We start from the raw sequence: 14,348 nt of genomic DNA, 5'->3' as shown, positions 1-14,348 counted from the left end.
GAATATTTGAGGCTGCTGATAATAGTTTTAATATTACTTTCTTCACATTGATTAAATATACTTCATACATCACTGAACAATGAGTAACATTCAGATCGGCTGTCCACTGAACTGCCTATAAAGATGATAAAGTAAAAAATTAATCTCCAAAGTAAAGTCAACCCTGAAATTGAAATCTTTGACGCATACATTTCATAATTAGCTCATTCTACTAGACGTAAAATGTGAGGGTAATGCCCTTAAAGTAGTATATGACTTTTTTTTAACGTGAAAAATTAACAAGTAATTTCTGTCCCTTCCTATCTTTATGTGTCTCAAAATTATATAGAGATTTAATCTGATCAATTTTATGTTTTAAAATGCATGATTCAATCAGGTAATCCAAACGTAATTGAGAGATTTGTTAATTTGGACAGCTATTCTAGTAAAGAGTAAGTGAAACTCTCTGCTAAGTTCACGGAACAGTGTGTCCTGGTTAATCAAATATTCACTTTGTTCTCTACATGAATTAATTATTCCCAAATAATTAAAATACACTGGTATACATTTGACATCAAAACTCTACTAACTATAGTTTAATTTTTCTTGGCTGATTCAGAAAATTTTCTACAGGATCATCAATAGCATTCCCCACACCTTACCCCCAACCTTTCTGTAAGTTCTGGTAACAGAAGATTTAAATAGGGAGTGTTTTGGCTAACATTACATTTGAACACTATATCTTTCATTTAATAAAATATAAAGATTCTAAAAATACACAATTCTTTCTTACTTGAAAATTTGAATGATGTATATTCCAATCTTTTTCTATGATCGTCATTAATTTTTTATTAAAAACATTTTTAGGTTTGGATTGATAACAAACAGTATCTGAGTAATATATGAATAAACATATAAATATGAACAGTATATGAATAAAACATCAAAGGCAAAATGAATGTAATCTCTGCATTTTCTTCAAAGTTGATAAATTCACATCTCAGAGTGTTCAACATTATTGGAAAAGGATTCAGATATTGAAAATTTATTTTCTTGTATACATTGTTCATAGTATAAATGTTTGTGAAGTTTAATATTTAATTGTGATAGTATTTGAAACCCTATTTTTTTAAGAAAGGCATTTTTTTTAAAGTAAATAATGATAAATTAAAACCTCATGATTTATTCACATACTTAAACAAGCTGAATGATAATTGACGATGTATACTGCCATATCAATCAAATCTTGGATCATTTTTTTCAGAAATGTTGACACTGAAAGGAAAGGGAATGTGAAAAATTATGTCACTAAATATTCTGAAACAGAAACAAACCAGACTGGATTTCACCAACTTTTGGAGAGGTAAATACTACCCTAAATGCAAAGGTATATTCCATTCAAGTGCCTGAATGATTATGACACAAAATACATATGTACCTATATAAGAAAACAATTGTTAATATAGTAATTCTGGAGTTTTTAATCTGTGAAATATGTAAGCTATGAGTACATGATACCAATGCTAATTAATATGTTCTTCCCCCAAATTTCTAGGTCTGGTGATTTCCCCTAGCTTCTGAACTATACCAACTCTGTAAATGTAAATTATCCCCATTAAGAAATATATATTTCACAATTTTACAGCACTTTGGTTTGAATTTGTTTGAACTGAGGGCAGGGTATTTACCTACTTTAAATCAATTTTTAAATGTCACTAATCTCTACCATATTTGTGAATTACATTATAATTTTTCTTTTCATCAATATTTTCCTACCCAAACAAGATTTATTCCCATAGAATTTGATAGCTGTTCAAAAGTAGAGCACCTGGTATAAACTTTTTCACAAAATATGTCTTGCTGAATATGAGAGTGTCATTTTATAGAATTTAAGGAAAATTATGCTATCCTTTAGTAATTTAATAATTCACTTTAGACAGTTTCGAGGATCTTTTGTTGTTGTTGATTCTTCCATCTGCAAAGCTGAAGGGAGACCTAACAGCGTAACAAGCCCCATTTAAAAATAATAGATACAGACCGTTTTTGTTGATATTTAAATTTGCAGGCAACATGGAGTATTGGAAAAACCAGTCCTGAGAAAACAAAGTCAGAGATAAGACTCTGCTTTTCTGGATACTCTGTAAATCCAAGCCACGTGGTTATCAGTCCTAACTCTTGGTGTGAGGGTCAAAGGACTTCATTTTTAGGACCCTTGCCCCCATGTGTTGGGCTGGCCAAAAAGTTTGTTTGGGTTTTTCTGTAACATCTTACGGAAAGACTCGAATGAACATTTTTGGCCAACCCAGTAACAGAGAAATCCTGAACTGCTCACTCAGTAGCTCAGCCTCAGTTTCTTCCCTGTTATTCTATGATGATGCCCTCTCAGGAGGCCATATGATGTAGTAAGAGACCCAGAGAGTTTTAGGTTTGAATTTCAGCTTTTGTACTCACTAGCTTTGTGACCTTGGGCAAGGAACTTAATCTCCAGGCTCAGTTTCCTTATCTGTAAAATGGGCTTCTCAGAAAGGGTGTGAGAATTAAACGAGAGAGTAGACATGAAGTGCTTGCAGTGCGTGGTCCATTTTAATAATGTGTTGCTGACTTTTATGTGTCAGGCGCTTTACAGGTATTCACACATTTAATCTGTAAGATATCCCTATGAGATAAGTACTGTTACATCTGCCTTTTACTGATGGGGAAAATGAGGCTCAGAGAAGTTAAGTAACTTCTCCAAGGTTACACAGCCAATACATGAGAGGGCTAGAGTTTGAACCCAGGCAATTTGACTGCAAAGTACACATTCCTTATTAGGCACTTAAGAGCCAGTTCTTTTCTTCTCTCTCTGTTGATGTTGGCTGGCACATGAACTAGTTAGAGGAATTCAATACAGAGGAAACAGCTTATCCCGTTCTCTCCAACCCACCTACATGGGCCAGTTGAATTCAGCACTATTAAAATAGGGTTTCCAAAAAAAGAAGAAAGAAAAATCCACCAGCTTCCCCTTCACTTTACTCTCCCACTTGTCCTAAAACTCGTTACTCCCATAGTCCAAAATTCTCCGAGGAAAATGTGAGTGGGAGCAGGTTATCATGATTGTAACTCTCCTTAGGTCATGCTTGGATTTGGGGTGAGAAGCAGGAATTGGGTTGGGTCTTTGGGCAGCATCCAGAGAGAATTAAGCAAATCTTCTGGTTGGGGCTCAATTCTCTTACACTTCTCCCTCCCACCCGCCCCACAATACCTCCATCCGACAATTCCTATGGATGAGAAACCCAGCCCAGTTCTCACCAGCCCATCAGCCTCCAGAGTTGTGACAGGAGAAGGAGAGACTTAATTCCCACTGGCTTATTTCCTTCTAAGACCTCTCAGAAAAATGGAGGGCCTAATTATCTGCTCAATTGCTTTATGCCATCTAAGGTAATAAAATTGAGAAATATTTTTCGTACAGCTGAGTCTTCTTGATGAGCATAAAGTCACTTCTAACTCATTTACTATAGACAGTACATTAATATAAAACAGCATTCTTTAGGACACAACCCATCACTCTGTTTAGCTCTACTTCCCCTTCCCCAGAATTCCACCTCTTTACCTCTACCCTAAACTGACTATATAGATTCCAGCCTCTTCACCTCCAGCCCATCTTGCACTTTTCTGACAGTTAACTTTCTAAAAAGCAGATCTGACAACACCATACCTCTGCTATAATACCGTCAGTGACTTCCTGATACTTACAGGATAAAGGCCAGGTTCATTAGTCTGGCATCCTAAGTGCTTTCAGTTGGTTTCCATCTTCTTTACCAGCTTCATCTGGCTCTACCTCTTGTCCACAAACTCAGCTCCAGCCATATAAAACTTCTCTAAGTCCTGACCCTACTTGGTGAACTCCTGTTTATTCATCAAGGCCCACCCCGAATGCCACTTCCTTCCCTGAGGCTTCCCTGGAAGAATTCGTTGTTTTTCCTCTGGGTCCTCACCTCCCTGGCCAGGTGCCTATGACAGCACCCACTAGTTCATATCACACTTCAGTTGCTGACCGGTCTCTCCCCGCTACTAGAGAAGGAGCCCTTCAGGAAACAAGGAAACTGTATCGTTCATCTCAATATCCACAGGGCTGGCCCAGAGCTTGTTTGGGGGGAAAAAAATCACTGTTTAATGTTTAACCTGGCCAAAAATTCCTATTTGAAAGGGAGTTAAAGAGCTATATATAGGGATCACTTCTGGTGGAGAGAGATGAGGAACTGCTGGGTGATGGATGTAACTTTGGAGAGAGTAGAACTTCAACAGCAAAAGCTGAGGAAGGTGTTTAATGTAGAAGAGAGAACAAGAGAAAAGGCACACAAATAGGAAAGTGTAGGGGCATCCTGAGGAGTGAAAAATAAATAATGATGTGTTTTTTTGTTTTGTTTTTTTTGATTTGTTGATCATGCTTGGTACTGTGCTAAGCACGTTTCATAATCAACCCTTAATCTTCACAGCAATCTTGCAAGGTAAGAAATTTAGGCTTAGAAAGCTTAAATAATTTGCCCAGTCTTACAACTTGGAGAGGGAGAATGAGACTCAAAAGGGGGCTGCTGGTTTCCAGAGACGAGCTCTTGACCATCCCACAGTCCTGCTGAGCTAGTTGTTGTTAATGATCCAGGCCCGTGATTTCTTTTATTTCCTCTCTTCTCTGCTGGAAACTTTGCACGTGCAACGTCAATTTTTGTGTCTCTTATTACAGGTGCACTGAAATTTTAAATTTACCTTCTGCAGCTCGGAGATTGTTCAGTGAAAAGGGGAAGGAAATCTTTGCCCTAAAAGACCTGCAAAGAGATGAACTGGTAAAGACATGAGCGTGAAACTGGAAATATTAATATATTGGTACTATTAAAAGGAAAGTGTTTTTAAATATAAGACTTCAAGCACCATTTTTTCCTCTTACTTTTTCTCAGAATTATCCTAATTCAGTAACCATCAGAAAGTAATAAGAATAGCTAATTGTTGAGCGCTTACTATGTGTCAGGCATGATTTTCAGGGCTGTATGTAATAGAACTCATTTAATGCTCATCACAACCCCTTTTATAAATGGAGAGGACCACATTATTAACCACTTGTGGTTTCTGCCCTACTCTTTTAAGGGGGTAGATTCTGTATTCTTTTTGAGGCCTTCAAAATGTAGTTATTTAATGATTTCTTACTAAATGATTATTTTACCTTTTCAGAAAAAAAAATCATATCTAGTTTTTCACACACTCTATTTGGGAGGTTGGAGAAGGCTGAGAAGTGGAAGGACTTTAGCTGCCCAGCCTTTCCCCCGACTTATGGAATTTACGGTATCAGCTTGAGAAGAAAACCTGCCTTGATTGATGCCTGAAATTCTTTGAACAGAGAACCAAGCTTGCATCAAATTACCAGAACTTGACTCAGACTCTGAATGTAAAGATCCCTTGAAAGAGTCTTAAACCCAAGTACCAGTGACTAATAGCAGAGGCAGCATGGCAGAGTGGAGAGCCTCTGTTCTTGGAGTCTGGTAGATGGTGTTGTTTTTTTTTTAATTTATTTATTTTTATTTATTTATTTTTATTTGTGGCTGCGTTGGGTCTTTGTTGCTGCGCTTGGGCTTTCTCTAGTTGTGGCGAGCGGGGGCTGCTCTTCATTGCGGTGCGCGGGCTTCTTATTGCAGTGGCTTCTCTTGTTGTGAAGCATGGGCTCCAGGCGCGTGGGCTTCAGTAGTTGTGGCTCATGGGCTCAGTAGTTGTGGCTTGCGAGCTCTAGAGCTCTAGGCTCAGTAGTTGTGACCCACGGACTTAGTTGCTCTGTGGCATGTGGAATCTTCCCAGACCAGGGCTTGAACCCGTGTCCCCTGCACTGGCAGGTGGATTCTTAACCACTGCACCACCAGGGAAGCCCTAGACGGTGTTTTGAATTCTAATTCTATCACTGCCAAGTTTTCTGTTTGTTTGATTTTAATATTTTTGTTTTTCCTGCTGTGCTTATTCACTGTGTTATTTTAGAAAGAATTTAAGGTAGATGCATTAAAACATACGACACAAAAAGGTAAATTTAACTTAAAGATAAGTCGATGAGGTCACCAGGGCTAAGGGAGTATGCGTGAAAGGATGAGATGGACCCAGGAGTGATTGTTATAAGGACCTACATATTTGCTAGAAATGAATCTGTCAACTGTTCTGAGCCACCGACATGAGGATTGAAACATGAACAGTTACATGATTAAGTATGTCCATGAGAGAAAAAGAACCCACTTGATCAGAAAGAAGATATTTTTGAGAAAGTTTTCCCTGGGTCCACATACAAAATATGTATGTAATGATCAGTGAGTGGCCTCAAAAAAGGCAACATTGAGTTTCTTTTTCTTTTTACTGAGTCTTTCTCAATATATTACACTACTTTTTCCTCACTTCAAAGAAATATGTATTTATTTAAGGACATTTAGGAAGTACATATAATCAAAATCAAGAAGAAAAAGTTATCATCCATAATTCAGCATCTAGAAGTATCCACATTAACATTTTGGTGCATATACTGCAAGTTCATTTATACCAGTGGTTGTCAGAGTTTTCTGTAAAGTGTCAGATAGTTAATATTTACAGACCATATGGTATCTATTGAAACATCAGCTCTGCCATTGTAGCACGAAAACATTCACAGATAACATGCAAATGAGTGGGCATAGCTGTATTCCAATAAAATTTTACTTACAAGAACTGGCAATTGGCGAGATTTTGTCCTCAGCCATAGTTTACAAACCCCCAATTTTTTTTTCAGTGTTTAACTTTTTATTTTTAATTTTTAATTTTTTTAAACATCTTTATTGGAGTATAATTGCTTTACAATATTGTGTTAGTTTCTGCTGTGTAAAAAAGTGAATCATCTATATGTATACACATATCCCCGTATCCCCTCCCTCGTGTGTCTCCCTCCCACCCTCCCTATCCCACCCCTCTAGCTGGTCACAAAGCACCGAGCTGATCTCCCCGTGCAATGCAGCTGCTTCCCACTAGCTATTTCACATTTAAACCCCTGATTTATACCCACTTACCTTCCCCCCATCCCTCCCTTTCTTCTTTCCTTCCTTCTTTCCTTTCTTTAAAAAATTATTTTTTCTACAACTTTTTATTTTGAAATAATTAAAGATTCGTAGGAAATTGCAAAGATAGTATGGAGGAGTCTTTTTTCAGTACAAAACCCTGTAGATCCATCAAACTTGTTGCTTTTATCAATAGTTTATGCCTTTTATCACTGAGTATTATTCCTTTTTATCACTGAGTATGGTGCCATAGTTTGTTTAACCATTCACCTATGGTAGGGTGTTTTGATTGTTTCCAGTTTGGGCTATAATAATGCTGCTGTGAGCAATTGTATATGGGATTAGAGACTCATTTCTTTGGTAGGTGTATGTTTCATGTGGAGAACATTGGATCAATCCTGATCTGTCCATTGCTCAGCAGAAGAAGCAAATCTTCCTGAGGAACTTAGCATCAGATATTTCTAAAATTCAAACTTTCTGCAGTACACGTAAGATAGAGGGTAAGCATTGGAATTACTTACTTTATATATGTACAGCCAAAAAAAAAAAAAAAACTTGATGATATTGCTTTTTTTTAAAAAAATCCAGGTTTGTTCAAACAGGTCATATTTCACCCCTGCATCTTGCTGTTTAGCTTTAGACTAATTTTGATATTTAACAGAGTTGCATATTTTAATTCACACTGTACTTTGGATGTGCAGAGAAAACATACTTTCTTTATTTTGTCTTTAACAAATTGGGCCTTCTTTGTGAGCCCCAGGTACCCCCATCAAGGAAAACGTTAAATGTACAGTCAGGTTTAAATTTGTCCCATCCATTAATTTAAATAGTCCCTTTCGGGAAGGCTTTCAGATTTCTCAGTTTCCAGACTCTCACTTTAGTTCTTCTCTAGGATGGAAGGAAAGAACTTGGGGTGCAGATCCTCTTGCTTTCTGGGCCCTGCTGGCTGAAGTCCATGGCTGGGTGACAGTGTTCCATTCTTTTGGCCCAGATAATGCTTTGGGTGGGCGGTACTTCCTGCCTGCCTCAGCCTCCCCTCTGCTGCCTCTGGCCCTCTGCAGCCGGGTTGCCATCTCTCAAATCCTTGCTACAGAACCTCTTGACCCCTGCTTGGCAGCCACTTCTGGAAAGCTCCCCTGCATGGCTCTTAGTAAATCCTGGGTCATGGCTGAACTTCCCAGAAACCAGATCCCGGTTCATGTGGCTATGCCGCAGATTGGAGCGGTGAGGACAGCTCAAGAGGTAACTCACCACCGTGTCCTGAGCCACAGGCGACGTCCTCAGTGTTTCCTTGTCTAGCTAAGGTTCCTGCAGCAAAGCCTGTAGGCAGAGTCATGACACCCAGTGCTGGTTTTCTGCCTTCCTTTGTGTTCTGCCACAGATCCCCTCAGGCCCAGAAATGGTAGGTTTCCTCCAGGTCAACACTGAGATAAGCTAAATGGGAGCTAAAGGCTTTTGGAAAAAAACCCTAAATCATGACAGTGTCATCTGACTTACATGGCCATTGTCTTGTGCCTGAATGTCAAAACTGTATTTGTACTTATGCTTTCCTTTTGTAACAATTCTCATTCCTCATGGTATTCAACCTTCCCTTAAGGTTACCCCAGGACCAGGACAAAGGCCCTATATATAGAAGAGAAAAATCATTAGTATAATTTAAAACATTATCTTATTGCATATCTTGACACTGTACATTAAGCTTTGCATGTGTCTTTTAAGGCATTGGGAACTTTCATTGAGGAGTTTGGATCCCAGAGAATGACCTAGAGGCGTACATCTAAATAATGGAACCCATTTGAATAGTTAGAATTTATAACTAACTTATTTTTGGAAAGACCTATTTTTTTAGCACTTTTGACTGAGAATGTCTTGAGAGGAAAGAATTTACAAAAATTAAATTAAGTGAAATCCAATTTATTAGTTTAAAGAGCAGCTATCAGTTATGCTTAGAATGTATTCTCTTAGACCAAATAGCTGGAAATTTTCTGCATTTTTATTTTAACACGTGTTTTCAAAATCCTAGTGCTCTGAGATCATAACTAATATGTCCTTGCAATTTGTGCATTTCTCCTCAGCTCTTGTTTTAGAAGTCCAAAGTGACATTGTGTTGGGAGCCAAGCTTGCTGTGCGGAAACCAATTTTTGGGGAAGAGAAGCAAATTTTAGAACCAGAGGAAAAGCAAGTGCAAAAAAATGCTTTAACATCGGGAAATGCTTCCAGTGAAATTCTGTAAGTAATCAGTGTGGCCAGAAAAGTTACCTGGTTCCTATTTGAACTCAGCTCATTAGCTCAGTAACACCACAGAGCCCATGCAGGGAACCCACGCCAAGTTTATGAAACTAATGGAAGTTGAAGAGCTGGTATTTAATTAGTTTTCTGGCAAAAGGATAGAGCTGGAGCTTCAGTGTTCAACCACCACAATGATCTACTTTCAGTAATTTTGTTATGATGTTGCTATTTTTAAAAGACTGGAATCTTAGAAGTGGAGACATTTATTTGAGGAATTCATCATGTTTTTGTTTCCATAAACATGGACTTCAGGAACAATTATGCTTCTTCCTTAATGTAGGTTTAAGTTGAATGCATGTTAATATAAGTTATCATCCTGGATTGCTGAAATAGCTTTCTGATTGGTTTCTATCTCCATAATCTCCTCCTTCCAATTCACCTTGAAGTTTTGTCTATGGACAATCTTTCTAAAATACAATCCTCTTTATACAGTTCTTCAATGGCTACCTATTGCAGACAGAAGACAATGTTTAGTCTGGAATCCCAAGCCCTCCTGACCCTGGTCCAGGCCTGTCATTAACCCTCATTTGTACCCCCATGCCCACCTCCACTCCACACTTTTTCCTTGTGCCACATGAACTCCAAGCTCCAGCTGGGCAGCTACAAGCTGTCTCTGGACTGCGGCCTACTCCACTGATGCACTGCTGCAGGCCTTTCACCACATATTCATTTCTCTTCAGCTGACGTGCCCCATCCTGGTCTGTGGAAGGATTCTTTATCATTGAAATCAATCATGATAATGACTGTACTAGCAATATACTTATCAGTTCCCTCCCCTCTACTCCAGCAACCACCACCAATTTGGGAATTCCTTGAGGGCAAAAACGCTGTCACACGTGTTCTGTGAAGACCAGGATAACTGACTTTTGTCATCATTTACAGAATAAATGAAGGAATCATTGAATTAGTTTCCAAATTATAAAACCAAAAATAGCCGGTCAATTAGCATTGCAATAACTGAAAATTAATTTGTATACAAATTAATTTTCATTAATCATTGGTATACAAGCTGTTTTAAACAACTGTTTCTATCCTCAATTACAAGAATATTCACTTTTATGTTAGGAATCAGACTTCCTCATTTTGATGGGTAATTCATCTGGTCCTACATCCTGACACTAACAAAGGCACCAGAAAGCCTTTTTCAGAGAGAGTGATTTGACCTATATTGTATCTTCCTCAATTGTTAGAGAATTGGCCACAAACTTTTCTAATATTCCCTTTTGTTCTTCTTCTAAAGAATGTATCTAGCCTCTGAGTTATTATACTGCACTTGGAAAAAAAAATAAACAGAAGGTAAAAAAAAAAGAAAGAGCATCTTTGAGAGCAAAGATTCCTGTTGTTCTGATTCATAGATTTCATCAAGGCCTGAAATCCTTGAGCTGAAAGTCTTTGAGTCCACTCAAAACATAATGCAGGCGCATGGTGACTATACTTAATAATACTGCACCGCATATTTGAAAGTTGCTAAGAGAGCAGATCTTAAAAGTCTTCATTACAAGAAAAAAATTTTTGTAACTATCTGCAGGGATAGATGTTAACCAGACATATTGTGGCGATCATTTTGCAATATATACAAATATCAAATCATTATGCTGTACACCCAAAACTAATATAGTGTTATATGTCAATTATACCTCAATTAAAAAAAAAACATAATGCAGGAATCTCCTGCACATTCTAGGCAAGCTCTTTTGATCCAGTCTCTTCCTGAATACTCCTAGGAACAGGGAGATCACTGTTTCACAAGGCAGCCCATTTTAATGTTGAAATAATAATTCAGAATACCTCTATCCTTCTATGACTCCATTGGTAAAGTAGACCCTACCCCACCTCACCCAATTTCCATCACAATTTCCTGTTTTATTCCACTTGTGATATTCACTGTTTGTTTATTCATTTACTTATCTATTATCTCTCTTCTTCCCACTAGAATGTAAGCTCCATGAATCCTGAGAACTTAACTGTTTTGTTCACCACTATATCCCCAATACTTAGAACTCTGTGCCTACAATATAGTAGATGTTTAAGAAATGTTAGTTAAAGGAATGAATGATTAAATAATGACTAGTTATATGAACGAATGAATGGACATGAATCAATAAAACAAGATGTATTTTTAAATGGCTGTTCTAAAATTAACTTGACTGTACTTCATTTGCTTGGGAGCTGAGGAGTATATAGATATCCCAAGTTAGAAAATCCCATCTGGATTTGGAGGAAGAATCTTGTTATGTCTAAGAATGACTTTTTTTTTTGTCTGTTTCCCTCAAAGAAATGGAGTTGGTGGGAAAGCTGTGTTTTTTCTTTTCAACACAAGATGGCACTGTTGTTTCTTTAACTGTTAATGAGATTTTTGTCTTCAGAAGCTGCTTGTGCTGCAACTCTGAATAAGGCTGTTGTTAACCCACCAATTTCATATCCACATGTAATACTTTTGTTACATTTGAAAAGTGTATGGTCTGCTCTGCTAAGGCAGGAATTGTCCCTGGAGATTTGGGTAATTCGATATTGCTTGCAGTTACATCAAATTACCACAAGCACCTTGGCGACCACAGCCTCCCCCAGAGAACTTTATTTACACATATGCACATTTAGAGTGCTGAACTATGCTTGCTGCTTTGCCTGTATATTTATCCTGCCTTCAGCGGAGCGGTCCTCATATTGTGTCATGATCCCACAGAAGCAAGTGTACCCTAAACAGTGCCTAGAGATTTGATATATTCAGATCTGCATGGTGGTTATGTTTCCGTTCACAATTTCATCTTAATAAGAGGCCACAAGGCTGACTCAGTTATTCATACTATGACTATTTACTCTAAGTGCTTTTGCATATTATTCTCTATCAAAACCTGGCACGTTTGTACTGGTGCTATTTGAGTCTCTCTAGATTTTTCTATTGAGAGGAAAAGTTATTAAGATTCCTTAACATTGTCTATTGAGTAAATTTTATGAAACCTAGTAATCTAGGCTGTCTGTTCCAGACAGAATTATGACACATTTATGGAGTAGGCAAGAGTCTCATTACACGTTTGTTATGAGTTTCCAAAACTACTGAGTAGTCTTAATCTTATTTTTGAAATATAATACATGACCCCATTTTTTTTCCTGAGTAAATATAACAAAGATGAATGCTGTTTATTATGTGATTGAGGATTCATTTAAGCTTTATATTAAAAAATCTACATTGTGTATTAGTAGGATGTGAATTTGCAGTGTTAGGCACCATTATGGAAATATGATTTCCAGATCCACCAGTATCATTCAGGATATTATCAGACTACACCTCAGAGAAAATTCTGTGAGTATAAATCAGATTTCTTAGACTTCTGTTTTCATCTGAACTTTGATAGAGATTCACATGCAAGAGCCCATCTCCGAATGAAGGCTTGTCACACACTTCTCAGGTATGCCTGGCAGGAAACTTCTCATAACTTTGATGAAGATGACAGTCTTCCAAAGAAAATGGAAGAAGAGCTCTTTGAAAATGTGGAACCAGAGAAGAAATACCGGTAAAAAGTTGCAAGGGATTCCTGTTAGAGATTTCTACCTGGTCTTAGATTCACTCACTTTAGAGCAAAAATATTACTGAAGATTTACATTACTGTTAGTTGCTCTTTACATCAACACACACATTTTTGCGTTTCTTGTGTTTTTGACTGAAGTATTTACAAGTACTGGTGGCAAGTACCTTCTCGCTTTAGCTGTGTAATGTAATTTCTTGTTCACTGGTGTCTTTTCTATTAAAAGGTAAGCTCATCCATCTTTGCCTCCTGAGAACTTAGGACAGAGCCTGTATATTAGTTGAATGAATGTGTGAATGAACTTATGAATAAACATGTAAAATGCCTTGATGTCTTTAAGAAATAAGTAAAATGCAATTTCTTCCTTTTTAACTTTATTTTTTCTCTGGTCAATGTCCAATGAAATGACAGGAATCTATAGTACTTGGTATTATTCCATAATCTTTATACATTTACTTAATGTTACAGCAGTTTACATGAGTTAAACAGTTTTGGCACTTCAACACTTAGCATTAGTCCATGCACATAGTAGGGACTTAATAGACATTTACAAATTAATTGCCAATGCATTGTGATGTTTGATAGGTTTAAGTCTGCTTAATGCCTTAAGAGATATTTAAGTATGAGATTCCTTTGAATTAACTTATTAGCGTATCATTATTTTCATTTATGATATTCTATGAGTTGTTAGGGAAGATTCAAAAACTTGGAGAATGGGATTCTATTTGCCAGGGATTCTGTAGTTAGAGGATAGAAATGATCATGATTTGAACAGAACTCCTTTATTTCTCTCTGTTCTGATTCATTGCCCTGTTCCTACTCCTACCTCTTTTTCCCTTTAAATTATCTCAAGTGAATTTTTTCTTTGCTGATGAATTTCTCATGTTCTCTTGGAAAAATATTTATTTCTAATATAAAATAAACTCAGAATTCTACTTATTACATCAGCTTGACAGTGCAAAGCAAATAACACTGTTGCTGTCCTGATGATAATACTTCCCCATTATAAGTGAATTTGGTTCATGGCTGGTCTCTTGCCAACAGAACTTGCTATCTCCAGCACATCAGTGCACAGGACATTTTTCTGCCACTAATGGGATTTTCATTATCTCAGCCATTCTCCAAAACAGAGTAAATTGCAGAAGGTTTGCCACCAGCAGTTTGAATACAGAGATGGGCAAATTATAAGCTATGCTTCTCCTCAGCTAGTCTTGGGAGTGCAAGGCCCCAACCTGCGTTCAGGCATGGAGGTTGTTTTGGTGGAGAAAAAAGCAGATGATGGTCATCAACACTGGAGGCACAAGGAAGACAGCAGGTAAACCCATTATATTTGAGCCTTAATATATCAAAAGGTGAATAGGAGCCTAAGAGATCCAGCATGGTCCCCACAGACCAGGCAGCGGTATATTTGAGGACTTTGGATTTTCTATTTAATGTAGCCAATAATATTTTTAACCTACTCAAGGAAGAGAAAGATAGTGAAGTCAAATGTAAGTGCTCAGTAGTCTACACACCGCTCATCCACTAC

At 37.4% G+C, this 14,348-nt stretch overlaps 1 protein-coding gene across 5 annotated transcripts in view; it reads left to right on the top strand.

Moving 5' to 3' along the window:
* Positions 1 to 14,348, top strand: part of DCDC1 (doublecortin domain containing 1) — a 471,016-nt gene that overhangs the window by 389,089 nt on the left and 67,579 nt on the right. For 4 of the 5 annotated variants that reach the window (XM_082476591.1, XM_082476593.1, XM_082476592.1 and 1 more), the window contains 3 exons: positions 1,244 to 1,342; positions 4,700 to 4,799; positions 5,182 to 9,071. In XM_082476591.1, the coding sequence (XP_082332717.1) occupies positions 1,244 to 1,342; positions 4,700 to 4,799; positions 5,182 to 5,304 (322 nt within the window). In that variant the 3' untranslated portion in view covers positions 5,305 to 9,071. The other variant, XM_082476590.1, reaches the window with a different exon arrangement.

This window comes from Balaenoptera physalus (assembly GCF_965194825.1).
Source record: "Balaenoptera physalus genome assembly, chromosome: 10".
NCBI classification, from domain to species: Eukaryota; Metazoa; Chordata; class Mammalia; order Artiodactyla; family Balaenopteridae; genus Balaenoptera; species Balaenoptera physalus.
The sequence above is the reverse complement of the archived record's forward strand: the minus strand, read 5'-3'. Positions and strand labels throughout refer to the sequence as shown.